Source organism: Acomys russatus, chromosome 21 (assembly GCF_903995435.1).
Source record: "Acomys russatus chromosome 21, mAcoRus1.1, whole genome shotgun sequence".
Lineage (NCBI taxonomy): Eukaryota > Metazoa > Chordata > Mammalia > Rodentia > Muridae > Acomys > Acomys russatus.
This window is the reverse complement of record NC_067157.1, coordinates 32,533,334-32,554,319: the sequence shown is the minus strand read 5'-3', so window position 1 is coordinate 32,554,319 and position 20,986 is coordinate 32,533,334. Positions and strand designations below refer to the sequence as shown.

Sequence of the window (20,986 nt, the reverse complement as noted above, 5' to 3'; positions counted from 1 at the left end):
AATTCGAGGATGTTTCATTAAATCTTAACCTCAAATTTTGGTGATGTTATTAATCAAATTCGAGTTATTAATTCCTTTTTCTGTAAAATACATTAATATTAAAAAGTATTTCTGTACCACATTTGCTGTTATTAAATATTAGTTTAATGTGCCTCGAGATATCAAATAATATTTGATAATATAAATATATACTTTTAATTAATCACACATTTTATTTCTTATTTGCTAAATGGACATAAATTTTACTGTGCAATATGCAACATGTGATTTTTCTTTCAAATTTCTTTTTCTCCTTTCAATAAGTAAGTGCCGTTTTAAGATCTCAGGCATTAAACGAGGCTTAGTGAAATTAATACCTTATCCTTCATCAATAAATAATATACTAAAATTGTCCTTTTTTTTTTTTTTTTTTTACTGAGAGACACAGACCTGGTGTGTGCATGAGAGTGCATGTGTGTGTGTGTGTGTCTGTGTCTGTGTGGGGGTGTGTTGTGCTCCCGTGGGCAAGCAGGTAGCGTATGTGCGGGCGCACGGGCGCTTAAGTAAGGATGTACAAGCTGTGTGTTTGTGTGCGTATATAGAGCTCTGTGTGTGTGTGTGTGTGTGTGTGTGTGTGTGTGTGTGTGTATGTGCCAGCGCGCGCGTTTGTGTGTGTATGTAGGAGCTGTGTATGTGTGTGCATGCCCACGTGCACGTTTGTTTGTGTGCCTGTGTAGGAGCTGTATATCAACTTAAAACATCTGTCTAGACCTAAAAACAGCTTTACCCCTAAACAGCTAAGCTTCATTGTAAAACTAAGCTATCTGGCCTTGAACTCCATCAGAGACTTGAGGAGTAAACTTGATTACCTGAATATACCAGGAGTGCAGGTTAGCAGCTTCCCAAATGAGAAGATGACAGAGACAGTTTTCTACCTGAATAGTCACCCAAAACTCTATAATGTTGGAGCATCTTCTTCAGCCTTCTGGCTCAATAGATCTGATAGACATATTTGCAAGGCAGGAACTATTGAGGACTTGCTTACCCTGTCTTGGCAGAGTTTGGCCGTCGACTCTGCCTGCATCCAAGCATCCCCATTTTTAGGCAGAATTCTGTCTGTGGGAGAAATGAGGACATTTTGCCCAATGGCTTGTTTGCCACATCTGAGGCCATCTCCATAAGGAGGTTCTTTGATGCTCATCATCCTCTTTGAGGTAGGCTGGGTATTGCCAGGAGTTAACCTGACTCATTGTCAATGAATTTTAAAAATAATAAAAACATTTTAAAATGCCATATTCTGCATGTCTCTGGGGTATTTGAAGACCTTATCTAACTATCTTACCTTATCTTCCTATAGAATCATATCTCTCTGCCACACCTAAGATGTATATTCTTGTGATAAAAGTAGACATGACCATGATTTGGTTGGCATGCACTCCATAGCTTATTTATCCTAAACAGCCTGCAATAGCACTTTCCAAGTATTGGAAGTAAACCTTGTGATGTACTTATCTATTTATTATATTATAAATATAATTATATATTGTTGCAATACTATTATATAAATATATTTATTTGCAAATATGAACAGAACCTAGAAGGCTCTAAACAAATTGAGAAAGCAAAACTGAAGGAATTACACAGTAAGATGCATTATAAAGCTATAGTATTCAAAGTTCTAAAGACACACATATAACATAGTGATGAGGGTGAAATTTAGAAATAGGTCCATTGTATACTTGGTTCATTGATCATTCTTTGTCTTTCTTATGCTGAGGGTTGACAACCAGGCAAAGTCTAAATCTACAAGTGAGAGTGCTCATTAGATGCTCTGGAGAGGCATTGTTCTGTCCCGTGGGAAACTATCTTAGTAATGTTGAGCATCAGTCTTTATTTTGACCTTCAAAAGATGCACTATGCTGAACTGAACATGTGTTGTTACGTGTTCTTTCTGTAGCCGCCCACCTTCAAAGTCATCTTCAGCCTAAGTCAGCACTTACAACCCAGAGAACTGGGGAGCACGTGACCCGCAGCTGACGACGGCAGTGTGCCGGAAGGCAAGCAAGGAAAGCGGGGTCCAAGTCACCCAGGCCACACAGGCAATGGAACAAGAAACTCCAGACAAGGCGGGTGCTGCAGAGCAGGACATCAGAGGCCAGTCTCAGCCAGGGGATGATTCCAATGAGGGAGGAGAACAGGCTGAGGCAGGAGGGAAGGAAGGGCTGATGGAAGCATACCAGCTGCAGGTAGCTGACGAAATGGCCAAGGAGATTAAGAAGAAAATAAGAAAAAAGCTGAAGGAGCAGCTGACGTACTTCCCCCCAGACACTCTACTGCATGACGACAAACTGGCCAGTGAGAAACGCAAGAAGAAGAAGAAGAAAGTGCCAGCGCCATCAAAACCGGAAACAAGGTACTTCACGTTGACAAATAGAAGCCCACTCTAGGATCTTCAGGTCTGGAGTGCAAATTATAGCATAACAAAGAAAGTTAGTGCTGTGTTTGGAAACGTTGCCACTGAGGTGCTAACTGCGAGGCTTTATGCAGTCCTTGCTGTGTGCTAGCCGCTTTGCAAGGGTTCACTTGAGTCTTTGCAACAACCCTAGGGGGACAGCAGTGGCGTTATCTTGTTTCTTCTAAGAAGCTGAGTGGTATAAGAGGCTGAGCCAGGATACTGACAGTCCAGTTCCAAAGTGTCTGCATTTACCCACTTCCAACTGTCTTTGAAATAACAGGCCTGCTGAGCGTGGTGGTTCACATGTGTAATCCCAGCACTGGGCACTCAGGCAGGGCAAGCTTGAGTGCAAGACCAGCCTGCATTCCATAATGGAACTGAGGCCTACCAGAGCACTGTGGTGAAACCCTGTCTCAGAAGGCCGCTTGCACACACGTGCATACATGCACGCACACACAAACACACGCACGCACACTCTCTTTTTGAAATTAGATATCTTAATATATATTTTCCTCATTATACAGGTAATATTTGTTCACTGCAGAACAATTATCAATGCTAATAACTTGATAATTTAATCTTAGTTTATTTTTATGTATGATGCTTTTATATATATGTAGATATGGTAAGTATTCCTGAGACTATATCCACATTTATAAGTTTTCTCTTTATAACAACTAGTGAGGTTTTAAAACTGTCGTCTAGTGGTATAATCCCTTTTTCCCTTGCATTCATCATTTGCATAAACAGCTTATATTTGGCTTGTTATTTCATCAGCTTTATGTGACTAGCCTTTGATGGCCTAGGCAATTTCCCCATAATCTAGATGACCAGAGCTTCAAGGATATGTTAGTAAAAGAATTATCTCTCTGTTGCCACTTTTAAAAACATTATCCCAGAACATAGCAGTGTAATAGAGAAAACACTTGCCGTCTCACGTCACTATTGCTCAGAAAGCTTGAGATGGCTTAGCTGGGCTCCGCTGGCTTTTGTAAACTCCAGTCAGGATGCTAGCCAGTGCTGACGCCTTGGCAGGGCCAGATGTAACAAGTGACAGCAGCTCTTTGAAGTGGCTCTCAGAAGAACTACTTCTGTGTGTGATGACAGACTGTGGCAAGTCTCGGGCCTGGGTGGCTTTTAGTCAAAGACACATTTCTTCACCGCATAGCTCAGTTCACTGTGAACGTCTCTCCCAGGTGGCAACTTTCTTCCCCAGATCAAGGTTCCGAGGGAGTAATAGCAAGACAGAAGTAAGTCTTTTAAACATAGCATATATTTTTCCCATACCCTCTTGGAAGTGGGTGGTGAGGCCCTTCCGGTTCTCACAGAGTAGGAGATTCTAAAGAGAATTCAGCACAAAGAAGCAAAGGCCAACCAGGGCTGTCTTACAGGCTGCTGTCCACGGCGTCCTGTCATCTACTACCACAACAGTGTGGAAGTGGAAGGCCTCACTAGGACAGCCTCACTAAAAGAGAGAGCTCGTTGAATTCCAACTGTGCAGTGCGTGATGGCGACACACAAATGTAGCTGCTCTTCAGTAGCATGTTTTGGGCCTGATAAATCACATAGTTCTCAAGAATAGCTATGAAGTGTTTATCTAATCTTTTTATTTTCCCAGTGCTCATTTTAAAAGATAACCGCACATGTTGGAAGTTATATTTTTATTATTTAAAGGCATAGTTTTTTACTTCATATATTATGAACAAACTCTAACAGGACAGCACCTAGTCCTGGCTGCCTCTTGCTGTTAGCATGTGATACAAACTGTGTTTCAATCGACACTTCTGGAAAATGTAGTCTTAATACCAGCATCTAGAAACAAAACCAACAACCTTTACCCAGAGCTCAAAGTTGTTTGGCTGAAGTTTCTTAGAACAAACGTTGAAAATGCCTTTTACCTTTTGAATAATTTGGGAATTTATTCATCACCATTTAGTCAGCAGCAGGATGAGGAGGCTTTGAGATTCTACGTAATGTATTTTATTTCCCTATTGTTTGTTTTTAGGCAGTATCATAGTTTGTAGCCGAGGCCAAACTCAAATGTGTGGTCCCTGTGCCTGAGCCTGCTCAGTGCTGGCTCCCTCTGTGGCGTTTATAGAGTAAACTGCACTAAAAGAAGAGTTCAGGTTGGCTCCACAGATACTGTAATTCTTCATTGGGTAAAAAATATTACCTGTGATTCCTAGATTGACAGCCACTTTATCATATACGAAATATGGTGACTTTTTAAAAAGGAAAATGATCAACCTCACTTCTATTGAGCACTCACTGTGTTATGCCATGACGAGCAGTCATAGGGATAGTTTGTAATGATTCGTCTTGGGCTAACCTGCAGTGCATCGGACGCCTGTGAGAGTGCACTTGAAGGTGAACAAAAGGAGTGTCCCCTTGAAGCTGCCACCTCAGGATCTCGCCACGATGAGGAAACATGCTTAACGGGACAGAACGCAGACAGCAGTAAGCCAGAGAGCACAAAGTCCAAGCCCAAAAAGACAAAAAAGAAGACTAAAGCAGGTCTGTTCCCCCAAATTAAATGAAAATTATGTGCCTTTGTGGAATAACGTGACTCTAAAAACTTTAGTTCTTAAAACTAAAGGATTTAATTTAAATTAAGATATACTTGATGTATCTTAATTCACACAGAATAGGGTGTTCGTTTGTTAATGATGAGTTAGGAACAGCTATATGGGGTCTATATGATAGTGTATAGCCCCTGAGCTAAACTAGAGAAGGGCATGGTCTTTAGTTTTTAAGTGACTGGTTTTAGAGCGTCGAGCAGTGATCTTGTGAGGGAAAGCAGCGATGGCCCCTCTCTCCCCTTGAAGTTCTTTTATTAACAGCACAAGACAAATGTAATCATAAGTAAGCCTAACTCCGAGGGCAGTTATGCTCCTGACATCTCTTCCCTGCCTTAGTTTCCAGCGGTAACGAGGACATTAGTGGCGATGGTGTTCATGAGGTAACAAGCCGTGATAGCCCCGTTTATCCCAAGTGTTTGCTTGATGATGATCTCGTCATGGGCGTTTACATTCACCGGACTGATCGGCTTAAATCAGACTTCATGATTTCTCACCCAATGGTAAAAATCCATGTGGTTGATGAGCACACCGGCCAGTACGTCAAGAAGGATGACAGGTAATCTGTAAACATTAATCCACCTTTAGGTTGAAACTGTCCACAGCAGAAATGCTCCCTACTGCCCTTCAGGGCTGAACGTTAGCAGGCACTGAGCTGTGGGCTGATTTCAGGGAACAGCCTTACCCCGGAGGCGTTCCTCAGCTTGGTCAGTAGGCTTTACAGGAGAGGCAGAGGAAGTGCATCCATGGTGAATAGTGAGAGTCTGTCAGACTTCCCACTGGCTTTAACTCAGTTTTGGGATGATGTGTGAATCGGAGCTAGGTCGTAAGTTTGCACTGTAAACGTTATAAATGTTCTAATCCTTAGCCTCCTACTTTTTTTTGTAAGTTAATATGTTGGATGGGCCTGAGAAGCTGCAAATGTATATTGAATATGATTCTCCCTAAGGTGATATCTAGAGAGAATACATATTTGGAAGTCTAGGTTTAAAAAACAATAAAATAAGGGCTGGAGAGATGGCTCAGAGATTGAGAGCATTGTCTGCTCTTCCAGAGGTCCTGAGTTCAATTCCTGGCAACCACGTGGTGGCTCACAACCATCTATACTGCCCTCTTCTGGATGTAGGTGTACATGCAGATAGAGCACTCACATACCTTAAGCAAATAAATATTTTTTTAAAAAACAATAAAATAAAGGTATTCTAGGTCACACTAATTCAAAGAGAGTGTTTGCTTGAAGGGGTGTTGAGAGGGGAGCATTAAGATTATTGCAGAAAGAGACACATCTGCTTGGTTGTGTTAATAATGCAAAGAAAATATGACAGTGCAACAGGTCTTTTTACATTATTTGGATTTCTTATACATGTCAGCATGAGCTCATTTAAATTTCTGAAGGAGTCGCTGTATTTTAGCCCTGTACATTAAAGGTTAACCATACCTTTCACTTTCTATTTCTATAATGAATTATTTATGGGACCCAAAGAAATAAAATATAAAGCAAGGTTGTAATAAGACACCATTCCTTTTAATTTTTATGAAATTTATAATTTTTAGATGTTGAAGAACATGCTTTTGTGCCGTTAGAGCTATTGTCCCTGCTCCTTTTGTGGGCTGCGCACCCTCCCTGAGGGCTGCCCCCTAAGACAGCGTAGTGAAGGTACTAATGGGAGCTTTGTCTCCGGGCAGCGAGCGTGCAGTGTCATCTTACTACGAAAAGGGCAACGTGGACTACATTCTGCCGATTATGACGCAGCCATACGACTTTAAAAAGCTAAAATCAAGACTTCCGGAGTGGGAAGAGCAAATTATATTTAATGAAAATTTTCCCTATTTGCTTCGAGAGTTTGATGAGTGTCCAAAAGTCATCCTGTTCTTTGAGGTATGAACTGAAAAAAAAAATTAGTAAATATTTAATTGTACAAATGGAAGTTAGTGATTTTAATAGTTTTGTAACGTGATACTGTAAGAGTTTAACTCCTAGAATTTAATGCTCTGTGGTGCAGTGAGAAGCTCTTTTAGAAGCTGATGGTGTTTTTGCTGTCCTCTTCCCAAGTGCCAGGAGTTAGTCATTTGGCCTATTCTAGAACGTCATTTAGTCTTTACATCAGCCCATGACTGAATAAAGTCACGAATCTCTGGCATCTGACTGCGATCCTCCATTGTGTGCCCATCTCACAAAAGCAAGGTCATGACCTGTATCAGACTACCCAGATGTAAGCATGTATGTGGGTGCATGGAGGAACGACAAGCACACACAGGTCTGTTAGTTCATGCAGTGTGATACATAGTACAAACGATGGAACTTCCTAGGTGAGCAGTGGAGGGCTGAGCAACCAGAATGCTCCAAGCTGGCTGGCCCTAACTTTATTTTTTTTTTAATTTGATATTTATTTTTCTTATTATTTACATATTTTTATGAATGTGAGTTCTCTGTCTTCATGTACATGAGAAAAGGGCATCAGATCTCTGATGATTGTGAGGCACCATGTGGTTGCTGGGAATTGAACTCAGGACCTCCGGAAGAACAGTCAAGTGTTCTTAACCACTGAGCTATCTCTCCAGCTCCTAACTTTGTTTTTACCTGAGAGGATTATCAGGTTGGGAGTATAGTGGTTTTCCCAAGGTCACTCCAGTGGTCTGCACAGTGATAGGCGCCTCACGATAGGCCAGGCCTGGACTGTCGCATTCCTCTTTCCCAGCGTGTGTGCGAAGTAGAGAAAGCTGCTCGTCCTCTCTAACCAAGCTGGGGAATCCTAAGATGAGACCAGCAAGAAGCCTGGAGTGACCAGAGCGAATGGTGCATTTTATAAAGTTGGTTTTTTGTTATCATTTATGTTTATTTATGATACATCTGTGAATGTTAAGTGTGACTGACATAAAGCTATTTTTTAAAGATACAATGTATCTCAAGGAACTCTGTCATAGAAACTTACCATTTGTTCTTTATCACTTTTTTGTGATGACTTTAAAAGATTAAAATATATTCAGAACTATTAGGCAGCCATTAAAATAATATTTATGTTTACATACTGACATATAAATAGACATTTCATTCTCTATGAAAATTGTTTGCAAACAATATGTTTTGCCTTTGTAGTTCCTTGTGTACATGTGCTTAAGAGTGCACAGGAAAGATTGCATTAGTGTAAAACACATGTTGGACTGAGGCGGTGGGGCACTGTGTTACAAACATGAACCACCTCATCTCAGCTCCCCAGGATCCACGTGAAACTGAAGCACTATGGGTTGTGTCTCTAGGGCAGAGAGACGACTAGATCCCCAAACAGTCTTTTCTAGAGATGCGTTGTCTCAGCTGAGTTTTTAAGATCAGGATCATTAAGTTCAAAGTGATATCCTCAAACAGGCCCCTGGAATACTGTCGGGCAGGCTGTCTACACACCCTCAATCTTTACCATCCAGGCAGGACTGAGACATGGAAGGAAACTTCAAGAAGCCTATTTACAGCACATCCAAAGGGGATGTTTATAATCCAGGAACCTATCGAAATAAGGACTCAGAAATAGGATCCCAGGCTTTTAAAATAAACATTAAAAAACCGCTTTCTGACACCTAGGGAATTACCAGAGCTTGAGACTCCTATGCTATGATTATATATGTCTAGACTATATTTGCAGTAATTTTAAAGACACAATCATGTATATTTACATGTTAAAATGTGACATTTCAGTGCATTTTTATAATATCTAGGAATCAACACTGGGTTGATGAGTATATTCCTATATCTGAGGTAATTAACACTTTTTAAATAAATCCTAATAAAAAGATTTATTAATATCAAGAAATAACCCTTCAATGGTTGGATGAGTTAACTTGAAAGTAAATAAATGAGATAAATGTTTTTGTTCCTTATAAGGTAGACATTTTAAATATCTGGATGATAATGTACCAATAGAGAGTGTTACAGCTTAGTCTGTTATGCTGTGAAATGATTTTTAAAATATATTTACAGATTCTTGACTTTCTAAGCATGGATGAAATTAAGAATAACTCTGAGGTTAAAAACCAAGAATGTGGCTTTCGGAAAATTGCCTGGGCATTTCTTAAGGTATCTTTTTGCTTGTTTTTAAAACACATTTAAAACAATCTCTTCTAAATTTGGTTGCTGTTTTCTAGCAAGCTGTTTCTGTATCAAAGAGCTGTTAAGTCTTAGTAAGGCTTATTAAGAGTCTGAAATACTTATTGATTGCCCAGTGTGTACCATTTATACTCTCTGACCCTGATGATATTGTCCTCACAGACGTAAATATGCCTGCTGTCTTGTGTTCAACTTGTGAGCTGTTTGTTTAGCCCTTCCAGTGTGCCAGCCGTTGTTCAGTCAGCAGCCGTGAATTCCTTGGCCTCACAACGTGAGCGTTGGCTAGATGGCGGCGTCTGAGCGTTATCAAGGTTTAAGAGCAATGCAAAGTGTAGTGATAATTAAACAAGATCAGTCTTTAGGAGCTGCTCATATTTATCCTGTGCTGAGGTTTGTACAGACCTGCTGTATGAGCCGTAAGCTACAGCTAGGACATGACAGATGTCACAGCATTTTTACTTTCTACTTTTAAAAGTAATACTGATATTAGTTCATCCATATTGAACTATTGCTAGGAGAAATGGATTCTTAAGTCTATCTGTTTCCCCAGTCTCATGAGCTTATACCTGTAATTAATGCATAGCAGGCTTATTTCAGATTAATTTATATTAATTATTTTAAAAAATCACTTCCATCGTTGCACCAACCACACTTAAGGGCTTCACGGTCTCATGTGGTAGCACAAGTGTAGGATGCTATGAGGAAATGTTTTCAAAGTCATTTATCAAAATGACCTCAAAGTGCCTTACCCCCAAGGCTGACCTGTCTTTTTCTTTATAAATCTAAGGAATTTCCACCTACTGTTTTAGTCTTTTAAAACCAAGCTTCTGACTCCACTATAGCTTTATTGGATGTGTGTGTATTCAGAAAAGATAATACTCTACACTGATTCCTATTTTAAGCTCCTGGGGGCCAATGGAAATGCAAATATCAACGCAAAACTCCGTCTGCAGCTCTACTACCCACCTAATAAGCCTCGATCCCAGCTAAATGTTGTTGAGGTTTTTGAATGGTGGTCCAAGTGTCCAAGAAACCGTTACCCATCAACATTGTACGTAACCATCCGAGGACTGAAAGTTCCAGACTGTGTAAGTTTAGTATATATAAATGAATCTCCCCTACTACTAAAATTAAGGACAACATAATATGTTTTCCATGTTTAAAAATCTAATCTCTCAGAAGTGTTTTATCAGATTTTTGTACTAGAAAGATGCCTGCAAAGACCATGTGTTAAATCTGTAGCAGTTGATAGCTAGATGAACTTTAGGTTTTAAAAGTAGAGTTCACCGTTAAGAAAACAATTTGGGCATAATTATTATTTTGTAGTTAAAAATAAAAGGATGAAAAGTTGTTTCTGGGAAAATGTTTTAGGCCTTGTCCCACAGGCCAGCTTCGGGATCAGAGAGAGAAGAGAAAGTCTGGGTGGCTCCACAGTAGAGAGAATTGAGCAGTGGGGAACAGCTGGCTAAGGGAGACTGTCTCTGGGTTAAACAGTTAGTCAGAGGTAACTCATTGTTGAGGAGAGATTGAAGAATGGAGGATAAAAGAAATACTGAGACACATGCTTACATTGTGGTGCAAACTGAAAGATCTTCTAGCCCAGGAGAACTTTATTTTTCTGCTGCTTCTCCTTGTGTTAATCCCAGTACTTTATTTAAAGTGAAGTTCATTACAGATTACATCATGATTTTCTCATCTTTTACAATCAGTAGAGCATTTAAAAATCAACAGAGCAAGGAAACAATCTAATAAAGAAATACAAACAGTTCTGTATAACCTACAATAAAACATACAACAAAAATAAATCAGCATGACCTGATTACTTCTTTTATTTTTAATTCTTATTTCTTAAACAATACTCGGGAAAGTTTAATTATAAATTTTCCTGGGCTAAAGCCATCGTGTTTACATGATTATCATAGCAACATCGCTTGAGCTAAATGTTCTCTAATAAAGAAAAAACTTGACTTTCTTCCAGTCCCAAACCAACAGGTGTGCTGTCCAAGTCTAGGGTAACTGCCAAGGGGTCCTCTACTTCTATTGCTTTCAAAGCAGATTCTAAAGAAACAAGTTTTACTTCTCTACAGCTAGCAGTACCTAACCAGGTACTGTTATGTCCAGGGCCTAACTTTCTTTCAAGCAGTTTCTTCCTGGCTGATCACAATAGTCAGAGCCAAGACTCTCTCATTGTCTCAAGCCTTTGGCCAGGTGCCTTCTTTCAAGATTCTCTGTGGGAAACTGTTTGCAGTGTAAATTTTATTAAGGCTCATAGTCAAAGGGAGAAATAGAGAGACAGACAGTTGTAGGAGAAAAAGAAGATTTCCGAGTGGTTTTTAGCCAAAATAACACCTGGACCATATATAATATTTAAGGGCAGTGGTGATCAGCCAGAGATTTTTGGAACTTTATCAAGCAAAGCCTCTACAACTTGGCCTCAGATTTTTTATGTTAGTCTTGCGATTGTTTTTAAGCCAGCAATATCATGTTATATCAGAGGCATGGCCTACCACTAGTAGGTATTTATGAAGAAGCAGACACGAGGTGACAGAGCTATCAAGATGTATTTTATACATCTGAGTGTGGATAAAGCCTGTAATCCCAGCACATGTGAAGAGGAATATAGAATGCAAAACTTCCCATACATAGCAAGTTTGAGGCAGCCCGAATTACTTGAGACATTGTCTCAAAACCCAAAACAAATAATTTAATAAAAATAATTAAATAAAACCATTTTACTATTGGAGTCTACTATTTTTCCATCCAAACTTTCTGATTATAGGAACCTAGTTCAAATAGCTTTTATTTCACTTAGAGTAATATACAAATGAAAAAAAATGCTGACCTATGATTTGAAAAGGTTTTCATACCATTTGTTTCAGTGTTTTAATTGGGTTTTGTTTGCTTGCTTGCTTGCTTGCTTATTTGTATTCAAGACAGGGTTGCACTATAGCTCTATCTGTTCTGTAACTCACTCTGTAGACCAGGCTGGCCTCACACTCACAGAGATCCACCTGCCTGTGCCGCCCAAGTGCTCGGATTGCAGACATGCACTGCCACACCAGGCTCTGTCGTAGTACTTGAGAGGCATGTATTTTAAGAGTAAGAAACCACTTGTGGGCATGCCTCTTGGCCTCTGCTCATACCTCATGTAGGAAGGTGAGCCAGCTCTCACAACTTGACCTCCACAAGTGCACCATGGCTTGTGTGTGTTTGTGCATATGATTAACAATTGAGCGTGATGTACATTTTCTCACTTTCCATACACATTTAGATAAAGCCATCTTACCGCTCCATGATGGCTCTCCAGGAGGAACAAGGTACGCCAGTGTACTGTGAGCGCCACTGTGAGACAAGTTCAGTAGACACGGAGCCTGGACTGGAGGACTCAAAGGATACAGTAAAGTGGAAGCGCCTGCCTGGCCAGGTGAGGTGTTTGGTGATGCTGCGTTTGCTAGTTCAGCATTGCTGTGACAACGCACTAGAGAGCAGCGGTTTCAGGGAGGAGAGGATTGCCTCAGACTTGTCTTTATTAAGTGTGTTTAGTTAATAGTATTTACTGTCGGCTGACAGGAGCTATGCACAGGGCTAGGGTGGTGAATGCATTAAAGACATTTGTAGTGAGGCGCAACATTCCTGATACACAGCTAGGACCCAGTGTGTACTTACGTCAACCTTTTGAGGAACTCGGGAACTAGACCGTCTCACCTTTACACTTAAAGGAAGCACTTTACAGCCTGGGATATTTGAATCGGCTATGCCGCTGCTGCTGTGCTTGCAGTATCATGGTAGTCAGTCTGATGATTCATCAACTGATGACGACTGACAGGTCCGCAAAACATGTAACATCACATTACAAACAAAGAGATCATGCCTGTTCACTGTAGGATGTGGACGGCAGAATTCCAACACACTCCTTAGAATGGGACACATTTTTAAACTTAGGAATCATTTATTTCTGGAATTCCTCACATGGTCTTTTCAGACCCTTATGGCCATGAGTAATGGAAACCAGAGAGCAAAACTGAGGATGAGTCAGAGGACAGGGCTCTGCCTTGCAGATGCAAATGTGGATGGTTACTTCAGAGGGGAACCGAGAGTGGCCATTCATAGGTCCTTAGCTTAAACTAGCATGTGTGTGGTACTTGCAGCTTTCAGATGTCTCTGGCCTTAGCAGACATGGCTTCTGTTGTGGAAGGAGGAGGTGAAAACATTCCTGAGGCTGTGGGAAAGCAGGGGAGCAGTGATCCTGGTGGAGGGAGCACCAGATACTGAAACTCTTTCTTTGTGTTTTAGTTCCATCACAGGCTAATTAGACATTAATTTCATGGAAAACCAATTCTGTACTGAAAAAATAATTGTCTGTAGTTTTTCATCATTCTATGTACATGTGTTTCTTATCTGTCATAGCAAAAGGACTTGAAGAGGACATTTTTGGTAATGGAAATTGCCAGATCATTTTATTTTGATATTTTATGATTGATGTAGTCTAATATATTCTTTTCAGGCTTGCCGTATTCCCAACAAGCATCTCTTCTCACTAAACGCTGGAGAACGAGGGTGCTTCTGTCTTGGTTTCTCCCATAACGGAAGGGTGTTAGCAGCAGCCTGCGCCAGCCGAGATGGATATCCGATTATACGTGAGAATTAGTGCATCCTACTTAACTTGGCTATATTCTTTATAGTCAATATTGGGTTTTTAGATTATCTGAGATATTAATTTAAGAAGTCTCTAGTAAGTCAATCAGATTTCTTCCAAATAAAGGGGCAGTTGCTTATGATACCTATTCAGAATGAGGGTGATTAAATGAAAGATGTCATTTTTTAAAATGCAGGTGGATTTTTGTAAACATTATCTATTTTAAGTTCTTAACATTTAGTGTTAAGAACGAATAGTAAATCTCATGGGAAACTCTTAGTCCACTGTGATTTTAGTTGATAGTTGTGATGACTGAATTATAAAAGCTCAGCAATTTTTCATGTCGTAGCATTCCAATAAGCAACTCTGAAGCGCCTCAGAGAAAGCTCCCGCTATGATAGGGTCGTCTGGGCGATTTTAAGTGCAGCATTATACTGTTCTGGACGTAGTGATTTGTTTTGTCTCGGTAATGAAACTGACTGTCCATGGCTAAAAGAAGCCAGGTTCTCTGGGCATCTGCCCCGAGTGCTAGGCCATGCTGGACTTCACCTCACTTTACACCGTCATGTGTTCGGTGTTCCAGACAGGAATGGTCATTTTTCTCTTTTGGCTAGTGAAAGGTTTATCCTCATTCCAATTTGTCTGCTTTGGATTTGTCTATGCTAAATGATATTTTGTGCGTAAATAATTATGGACTTAGATCTATTTATTATTCACATCTCAAAATATATAATGAGACCAGTTGTCTCTGGCTTTGCACTACCTCACTATGGTGTGTCTGACTGAGACTCCACCCACTTGTTCAGTACGCCGATCATAGATTTTGGAAGTATTAATCATCATTTTTCAGGTGATTTCTTTTTACTGTGTGAAGCTGTACTTTCCTGTTTGATTGCCTTTTCACGGCTTTATGTTTGAAATAATGCAGTGCAGTATAGCTGTTTGCCTTCTTCTCCCATCAGCCACCTGGATTCTGTTACTGCTTCTGGTTGTGCAGTGACTCTCCGAGGTGAATTCTGTGACGTCTCTGCTGTCTGCTGTGCTGTCAATCTTCAGTAGACAGCTCCTAGTCAGCTCGCTGGGTCTGACGATGCTCTTGCCGAGGAGCACTGTTCCGGGGTATTCTTTCAGGGCCTCAGCTCACAACTTCAAACTCCCCAAGCCTTCTTCACTTACTGTTAGTGCTGAGCCTTCTTCACTTACTGATAGTGCTGAGCCTTCTTCACTTACTGTTAGTGCTGAGCCTTCTTCACTTACTGTTAGTGCTGAGCCGTCTTCACTTACTGTTAGTGCTGAGCCGTCTTCACTTACTGTTAGTACTGGGCCTCTTCAGATCACACACACAGATAAAGCCTCTCAGGTTTGTCTCGGACATGCACGTAGCCTTTACATACACGTGTGAGGAACCTGGACTCCCTTCAATATTTTGAAGTTGTCTGTAGTTTCCTGTTATATCTGAGGTTCTGCTTGTTTGTATCGGCTGTTCTGTGAACAAGCTGCTTCTTGTCCCCAGCTCTTAAGCAGCCACAGTGTCAAATGCCGCCACTGAGTGAGTGCTCAGAATCAGGATGTTTGTGTGAGCCCTGCGCAAACCCATGTTAAGTCAGTCTTGGGGCCTGTGTTGGGTCTGGCAGGTCACTGAACAGGGAAGGGCTTTAGGGAGCCCCTGGCCTGCTCTGCTCCCTGCATGGCTCCTGGGTGTCATTGTTTTTGCGGTTGCTTTTAGTGTTTAGGAAGGAGGACTTAGGTAGTTGCAGCACTACAAAGCTCAGTTCTAGCTGAGATTCAGCCCCTCTCTCTGCCCCCCCCCCACCCCCCCCCCCCCCGCCCCTGCTGTCCCGAGCTTTGCAGAGCTGATTCTCAGAGTCCTGTGACACCATTTTGAGAGCTCTTGCCAGTTTTCTCTTTCCTTTTACGCGGGGAGTGGATTTCCCCAAGTTCTCCATGTTCTGAACGGCTGCTTGAAGGGTGTTTGATTTCACCACTAGGTGGGAGCAGAGACTTGTGCACTGTTGTGTGTAACTGTCCAGCCTGCCGGCCTGAGTACCATGTTTTGTCTGTCCAGTTCATTCCTTGCTAATGCCATTATGCTCACTAGCATTTTACTATTAGAATTTCTTTCCAACAGTGGAATACATTACATTTCTCATTATAAACCAGTTTTTTTGGAATTTAATTGATTTTAGAGGGAAGTAATACCTTATTCATGAAACCCCAAGTTATAAAGTGAATTGTAATATAAATGTTATCAATTTTTAATAAATTGACTATCAAAAAGTTCTTTTGGGGTTCTAGTAATGTGAGTAATTGATAGAATATTGTCAAAATTTAGCATATATTAAATTTTGTGTAAACTCTTGGGATTAAAGCAAATGAAACAGTTCGTGAGTACATTTTGAAATTGTGCTACTATTACAAATATTTTTTGTCTTAATTTTGCAGATAGTAGTTAATTTTTATTAAAAGTTGTGTATTTATTTATTTTTTGAATTAAAACTCTCCTAGAAGTTTAATTTCTGAATATTTTTGTTAGTTTATGAAATTCCTTCTGGACGTTTCATGAGAGAATTGTGTGGCCATCTTAATATCATTTATGACCTCGACTGGTCAAAAGACGATCGCTATCTCGTTACTTCATCATCTGATGGCACAGCCAGGTGAGTACATAATCAGGAAGCACTTCCTGTGCGTGGTGTTTGCCATCAAGGAACGCTAAGGGATGTTAAGAGACAGATATGGTGCTGACTGTCAAAGCTGTGCCTCACAGCAGTAAAACTCGATGGCAGTCCCTGTGACTGTGCTTTATTTGTGTAATGTATATCATTTCTGGCCCTGACTAGTTTTAAATGATGATATGCAAGAAGTCTAAACATTTAGATTTGTCGTACACTGTACTGTGGACTGTCTTCACTGGGGCTTAGGTGTAGGAGCTCAAACCTGTTGGTGGGCAGTAGGTAGGTGTAAGCCAAGGAGATGACTCAGTTAAGCACCTTACAGCTTATTTGCATTTTTACAAAGTCAGTCTTAAGTTATCCCCTTTCAATTTAAAATGTATCACAATAAAACACTGTATCTGTTGTCTGGTTCTTTAATTTTTTTCAGAGTCGTACTTGTAGCCCAGGCTGACTCAAATGTGTATTCTTTCTGCCTCAGACTCCAGTGTGCAGGAATTACAGGCATGGCTAGCATACTTGGCTCAATAAAATGTTTTAAGAGCTAATTTTTAAGCTTTATTTACATCTTTCAGCTGCTTGCTTAACCTTGAATATTCATGACATTCAAAATATGGCAAAACTTGACAAAATAAAAGTTTTTAAAGACGCTCAAGGAGCCATTACTGCAGTCATTGGAGATTGCAGTCACTTCGTTCCCCTTGACTCTCTGTGCCTCCTGTTCTTGCTTAAACATCCATGCAATTTCTAATGGCTGGGCTCCTCCTACTGCTGACCTTATCGCCTTCCCTTTCTATATAAAATAACTATTGATCAGCATGTCACCATTGTTTAGTTTACCCTCTGAGGATATTGTCTGCCACACTCTTTTAGCACAGACATTGTTGTTACATGAGAGACTTGACTGGGCTTTGCAACCTTAAGTCACCTGAGCCCTCTTTCCTGCTGAGCCGTCTTCCAGCCGTCCACATCCCTCTTTTCATCCACCAGCAGCAGACTCAGATCCCGATGGATGCTTTCCTGGTTTGGGCCTGTGAGCTCCCTGCCATGGCTTTAGCTCACTTTCTCCTTCACTTGCTTCCTGCATAGTCTGGTCCCCTCAAGCCAGCAGCTTGTAATACAGTCAGGCCACATGGACTGGCTCTCCAGGAGGGCCATAGGCCCTCAGCTGTATCCCAGCTTACAGTACTGTTTTAACTTTTTTAGGATGTGTCTTTTCTTTCCCAAGTCTAAAGATATTCTGTGTCTCATCCACTCTTTAATAATTTGTATCTCCTTGTTTTTCATGAACAGCTTGCAAACCACTAATGCATTTCCTTTGATATTCGACTCTGCCCTTACTTTAAAAATGAACAGACGGGCTGGAGAGATGGCTCAGAGGTTAAGAGCACTGTCTGTTCTTCCAAAGGTCCTGAGTTCAATTCCCAGCAACCACATGGTGGCTCACATCCATCTATAATGTGATCTGATGCCCTCTTCTGGCCTGCAGGTGTACGTGTAAACAGAGCACTATATACATAATAAATAATAGATCTTTAAAAAAATAAAATAAAATAAAAATGAACAAACAAGTTCAGTTTTTCCACAAAAATAATTTCATTCCAATTACATGTACATATACACAATACTGTGTTGAGTCAGTTTGAAGGCCTTTATCTCATCGTATGGATAGCATTTCAAACAACACCAAGACTTATTAGCAATCGGCTGAGACGTCACCTGTTAACTATCAAAATATTCCCTTCAAGTCAGCCATGGCGTTATCTTTGTCTTGGTTCTAGCTCAAGCAGCACGTGCTCATTGAAATGTGTCTAATGAAATGTTTAGTCAGTAACACACACGCTTTAATCTCACCTGGGAGCGTTCTTCACCTCTTCATCATTAGTGTGCTTCTTTAGTAGTTAGCGTATATTTTAACCAGCTGCTGAGAAAACTCAGAATGTCTCTACCGAATAGACAACTGTATTTTTTCCTTCGTTTATAACTTGTGACATAAGTCTTAGGCAGTAATTTAAAAATCAGTACAAATTCCAGTACAAATGTTTTCTCTTGATTCTAATAATCCCCCCATTCCATCCTATAAAACACCCATTGACTCGCGCACAGAGAGCTTCTGTACATCACAGGGGGACCTCTCCTGTCTCACACATGCACTCAGAAGTGGCAGCGTGGAGATAGTGTCTCATGTGTGTGAAAGCTTGTTCTCGGCCAATACGCCGTAATCATTTTAATCAAACAAAGTAAGGCATGGATCAGTTGATAAAAATCCCTGCATAAAGGCACAAGCACAGTAGCCGGGTCCAGGTTCCCCGGGACCCACACATGAAAGCCCAGCACAGCAACAGACAGAAGGACCGGTGCAGCTCTCGGGACAACCTGTCTAGCCAATCAGTGACCTTCTGTCTTAAAAAATAAGGTCAGAAACCACTGAGGAAGACATCCAGGGTCAAGCTCTGGGTTCCACGTGTGTGTACACGGGCACAAACACATATAATCTTAAAAAAGGAAATCACTTATTTAATTATGATGTTTAAGTGTTTGGGATCTACATGTATATTATTTAGGCTTTGAAATACAAATTAAAAAGTTAGTGGGCTCTCTAATTCTCTTGGCTTCCACTAGGAAGCATTTTGAAAAAAAAACCATTAAAAGTTAACTTCCTGCCTTTTAAAGTTATGTATATATTTAATTATGTGTTTGAGTGTTTTACCTGAATGTATATATGTACACATGCAGGCGTGGTGCCTGCTAGGGTCAGAAGAGGCTGTGTTGGATCCCTTGGCACTGGAATTACAGATGGCTATAAACCACCGTGTGGGTTCTGGGAACCTAGCCTGGGGCTTCTGCAAGAGCAGCCAGCACTCTTAACCTCTGAGCTATCTCTTCCATCCTCTTCCCTACTTTTTAATGCATATTGTGCTAAATAATATTTTAGGAGCTATTGAGTATATATTTACTCAATGTTAAAATAGTTTTAAAAATAGATTATGTCTAAATACAAATAAGCTTTTAAGTTTATAGTGTAGGTTACATTTATAGATAAAATGTATTTCATGAGAAATGGCTTTGTTTAAAAAAAAAAAAAAAGCAAAATAATCCAACCATCCAATGTGATCCAACCAACCAAAAATGTGATCATTACCCCACTTCTTATAAATACTAATTAACATTAGTTTACCATTACTTGGCATTTGCTTACCTAAGATTTATTGGTTATAGTCTTCTAAAAACAGCTACAGAAAGTTTGCATTTCAAGCAGTCTGCTACCTTCTGTCCTTTCCCAGGGTTTGGAAGAATGAAATAAACAGTACCAGTACGTTCAGAGTCCTGCCTCATCCTTCTTTCGTCTACACGGCTAAATTCCACCCAGCTACACGGGAGCTGGTGGTCACGGGATGCTATGACTCAATGATAAGGGTGTGGAAGATCGACTCGAGAGAAGACACTGCCATCTTAGTCCGCCAGATTGACGCCCACAAGAGTTTTGTCAACTCTATCTGCTTTGATGAGGAAGGTGTGTCATAGAACATGCTCTGGTCATGGGTGCTTTCCTGAGGAACTGATGGTTTTCTTTTACTAGTAGCTGTTGGTGCTTAAGAGAGATGCGCTGTGTTAACAGTTGTGCAGTTTAAAGTTACTCTCAGTGTCGTGCAGCAGGGCAGGTGTTCTGCTTCTGCCTCACAGTTCTATGCCCAGTTACCTTCTGTTCTGAGAACCCTTCGCCTACTACATCTCACGGATGTGTTTATCTGCATTAATGTGCGCTGTTGGTAGCATTTCCCTTAAGAACGTTTTATGTTACGTGGTACACAGTAAGAGGTGGGGAATTCCAAGAGAATGTTGTAAATGCACATGCTGATGTAGCGACAGTAATTTTTAAAACACACATAGAAGGAATTTGCAGATAACTAAATCTTCTCAGCATTTGAGTAACATAAATGACATTTTAAAATAAAGCACAGAGAACATTCTCCACAGTTAAGTGGAGACTGGAGACTGACTTTCACAGGATCTCTGGTGCCCCATATTTGGCCATGTCCCTTTGTTGGAGAGGCCCAATGGCACTCAGAGGAAGGATAGCAGACTACCAAGAAGAGGCTTGATACCCTAGCACCATATTCAGGGGGAGGAGGTCCTCATCAGTCACAGTCATAGGGAAGGGGGATTGGGGTGAAAGTGGGAGGGAGGGAGGAATGGGAGGATGCATGGGATGGGATAGAAAATTAGATGTAATATGAATTAATTTATTTTTCAATAAAAATGTGTTTAAAAAATAAATAAAATAAAATAAAGCACAGGATTTTTTGGATGACAGAATAAAAAGCCTATCATCTACTGAACTGCCATTTTCATATTCTAGCTATCAGTATCAAATTAATAATCAGAGAAAAATAATACTTGTCTTTGCTCAGAATTAGAAAGAGCATTCTAATATATGAGTATTTACCAGCTGGATAAACTATGTTGTAAACGGTTAAATCCACGGTTTCAAACAGCCATATTTGTTAGCAGTGATGTAAAATGTCTCCCTGCATCCTGCATGGTCTTGATGCTAAACCTATGTTTTCGGAG

The 20,986-nt window shown here is 40.5% G+C and overlaps 1 protein-coding gene across 1 annotated transcript in view; it reads left to right on the top strand.

The window, feature by feature from the left end:
* Positions 1–2,045: 2,045 nt before the first annotated feature.
* Ahi1 (Abelson helper integration site 1) overlaps positions 2,046–20,986 on the top strand; it is a 127,523-nt gene continuing 108,582 nt past the window's right edge. Inside the window, exons 1-10 of the mRNA XM_051164304.1 lie at positions 2,046–2,392; positions 4,770–4,948; positions 5,350–5,569; positions 6,697–6,889; positions 8,981–9,076; positions 10,009–10,194; positions 12,378–12,530; positions 13,611–13,743; positions 16,276–16,399; positions 19,699–19,928. Of these exons, the coding sequence (XP_051020261.1) occupies positions 2,082–2,392; positions 4,770–4,948; positions 5,350–5,569; positions 6,697–6,889; positions 8,981–9,076; positions 10,009–10,194; positions 12,378–12,530; positions 13,611–13,743; positions 16,276–16,399; positions 19,699–19,928 (1,825 nt within the window). The 5' untranslated portion in view covers positions 2,046–2,081. The remainder of the gene's footprint in view (positions 2,393–4,769; positions 4,949–5,349; positions 5,570–6,696; positions 6,890–8,980; positions 9,077–10,008; positions 10,195–12,377; positions 12,531–13,610; positions 13,744–16,275; positions 16,400–19,698; positions 19,929–20,986) is intronic.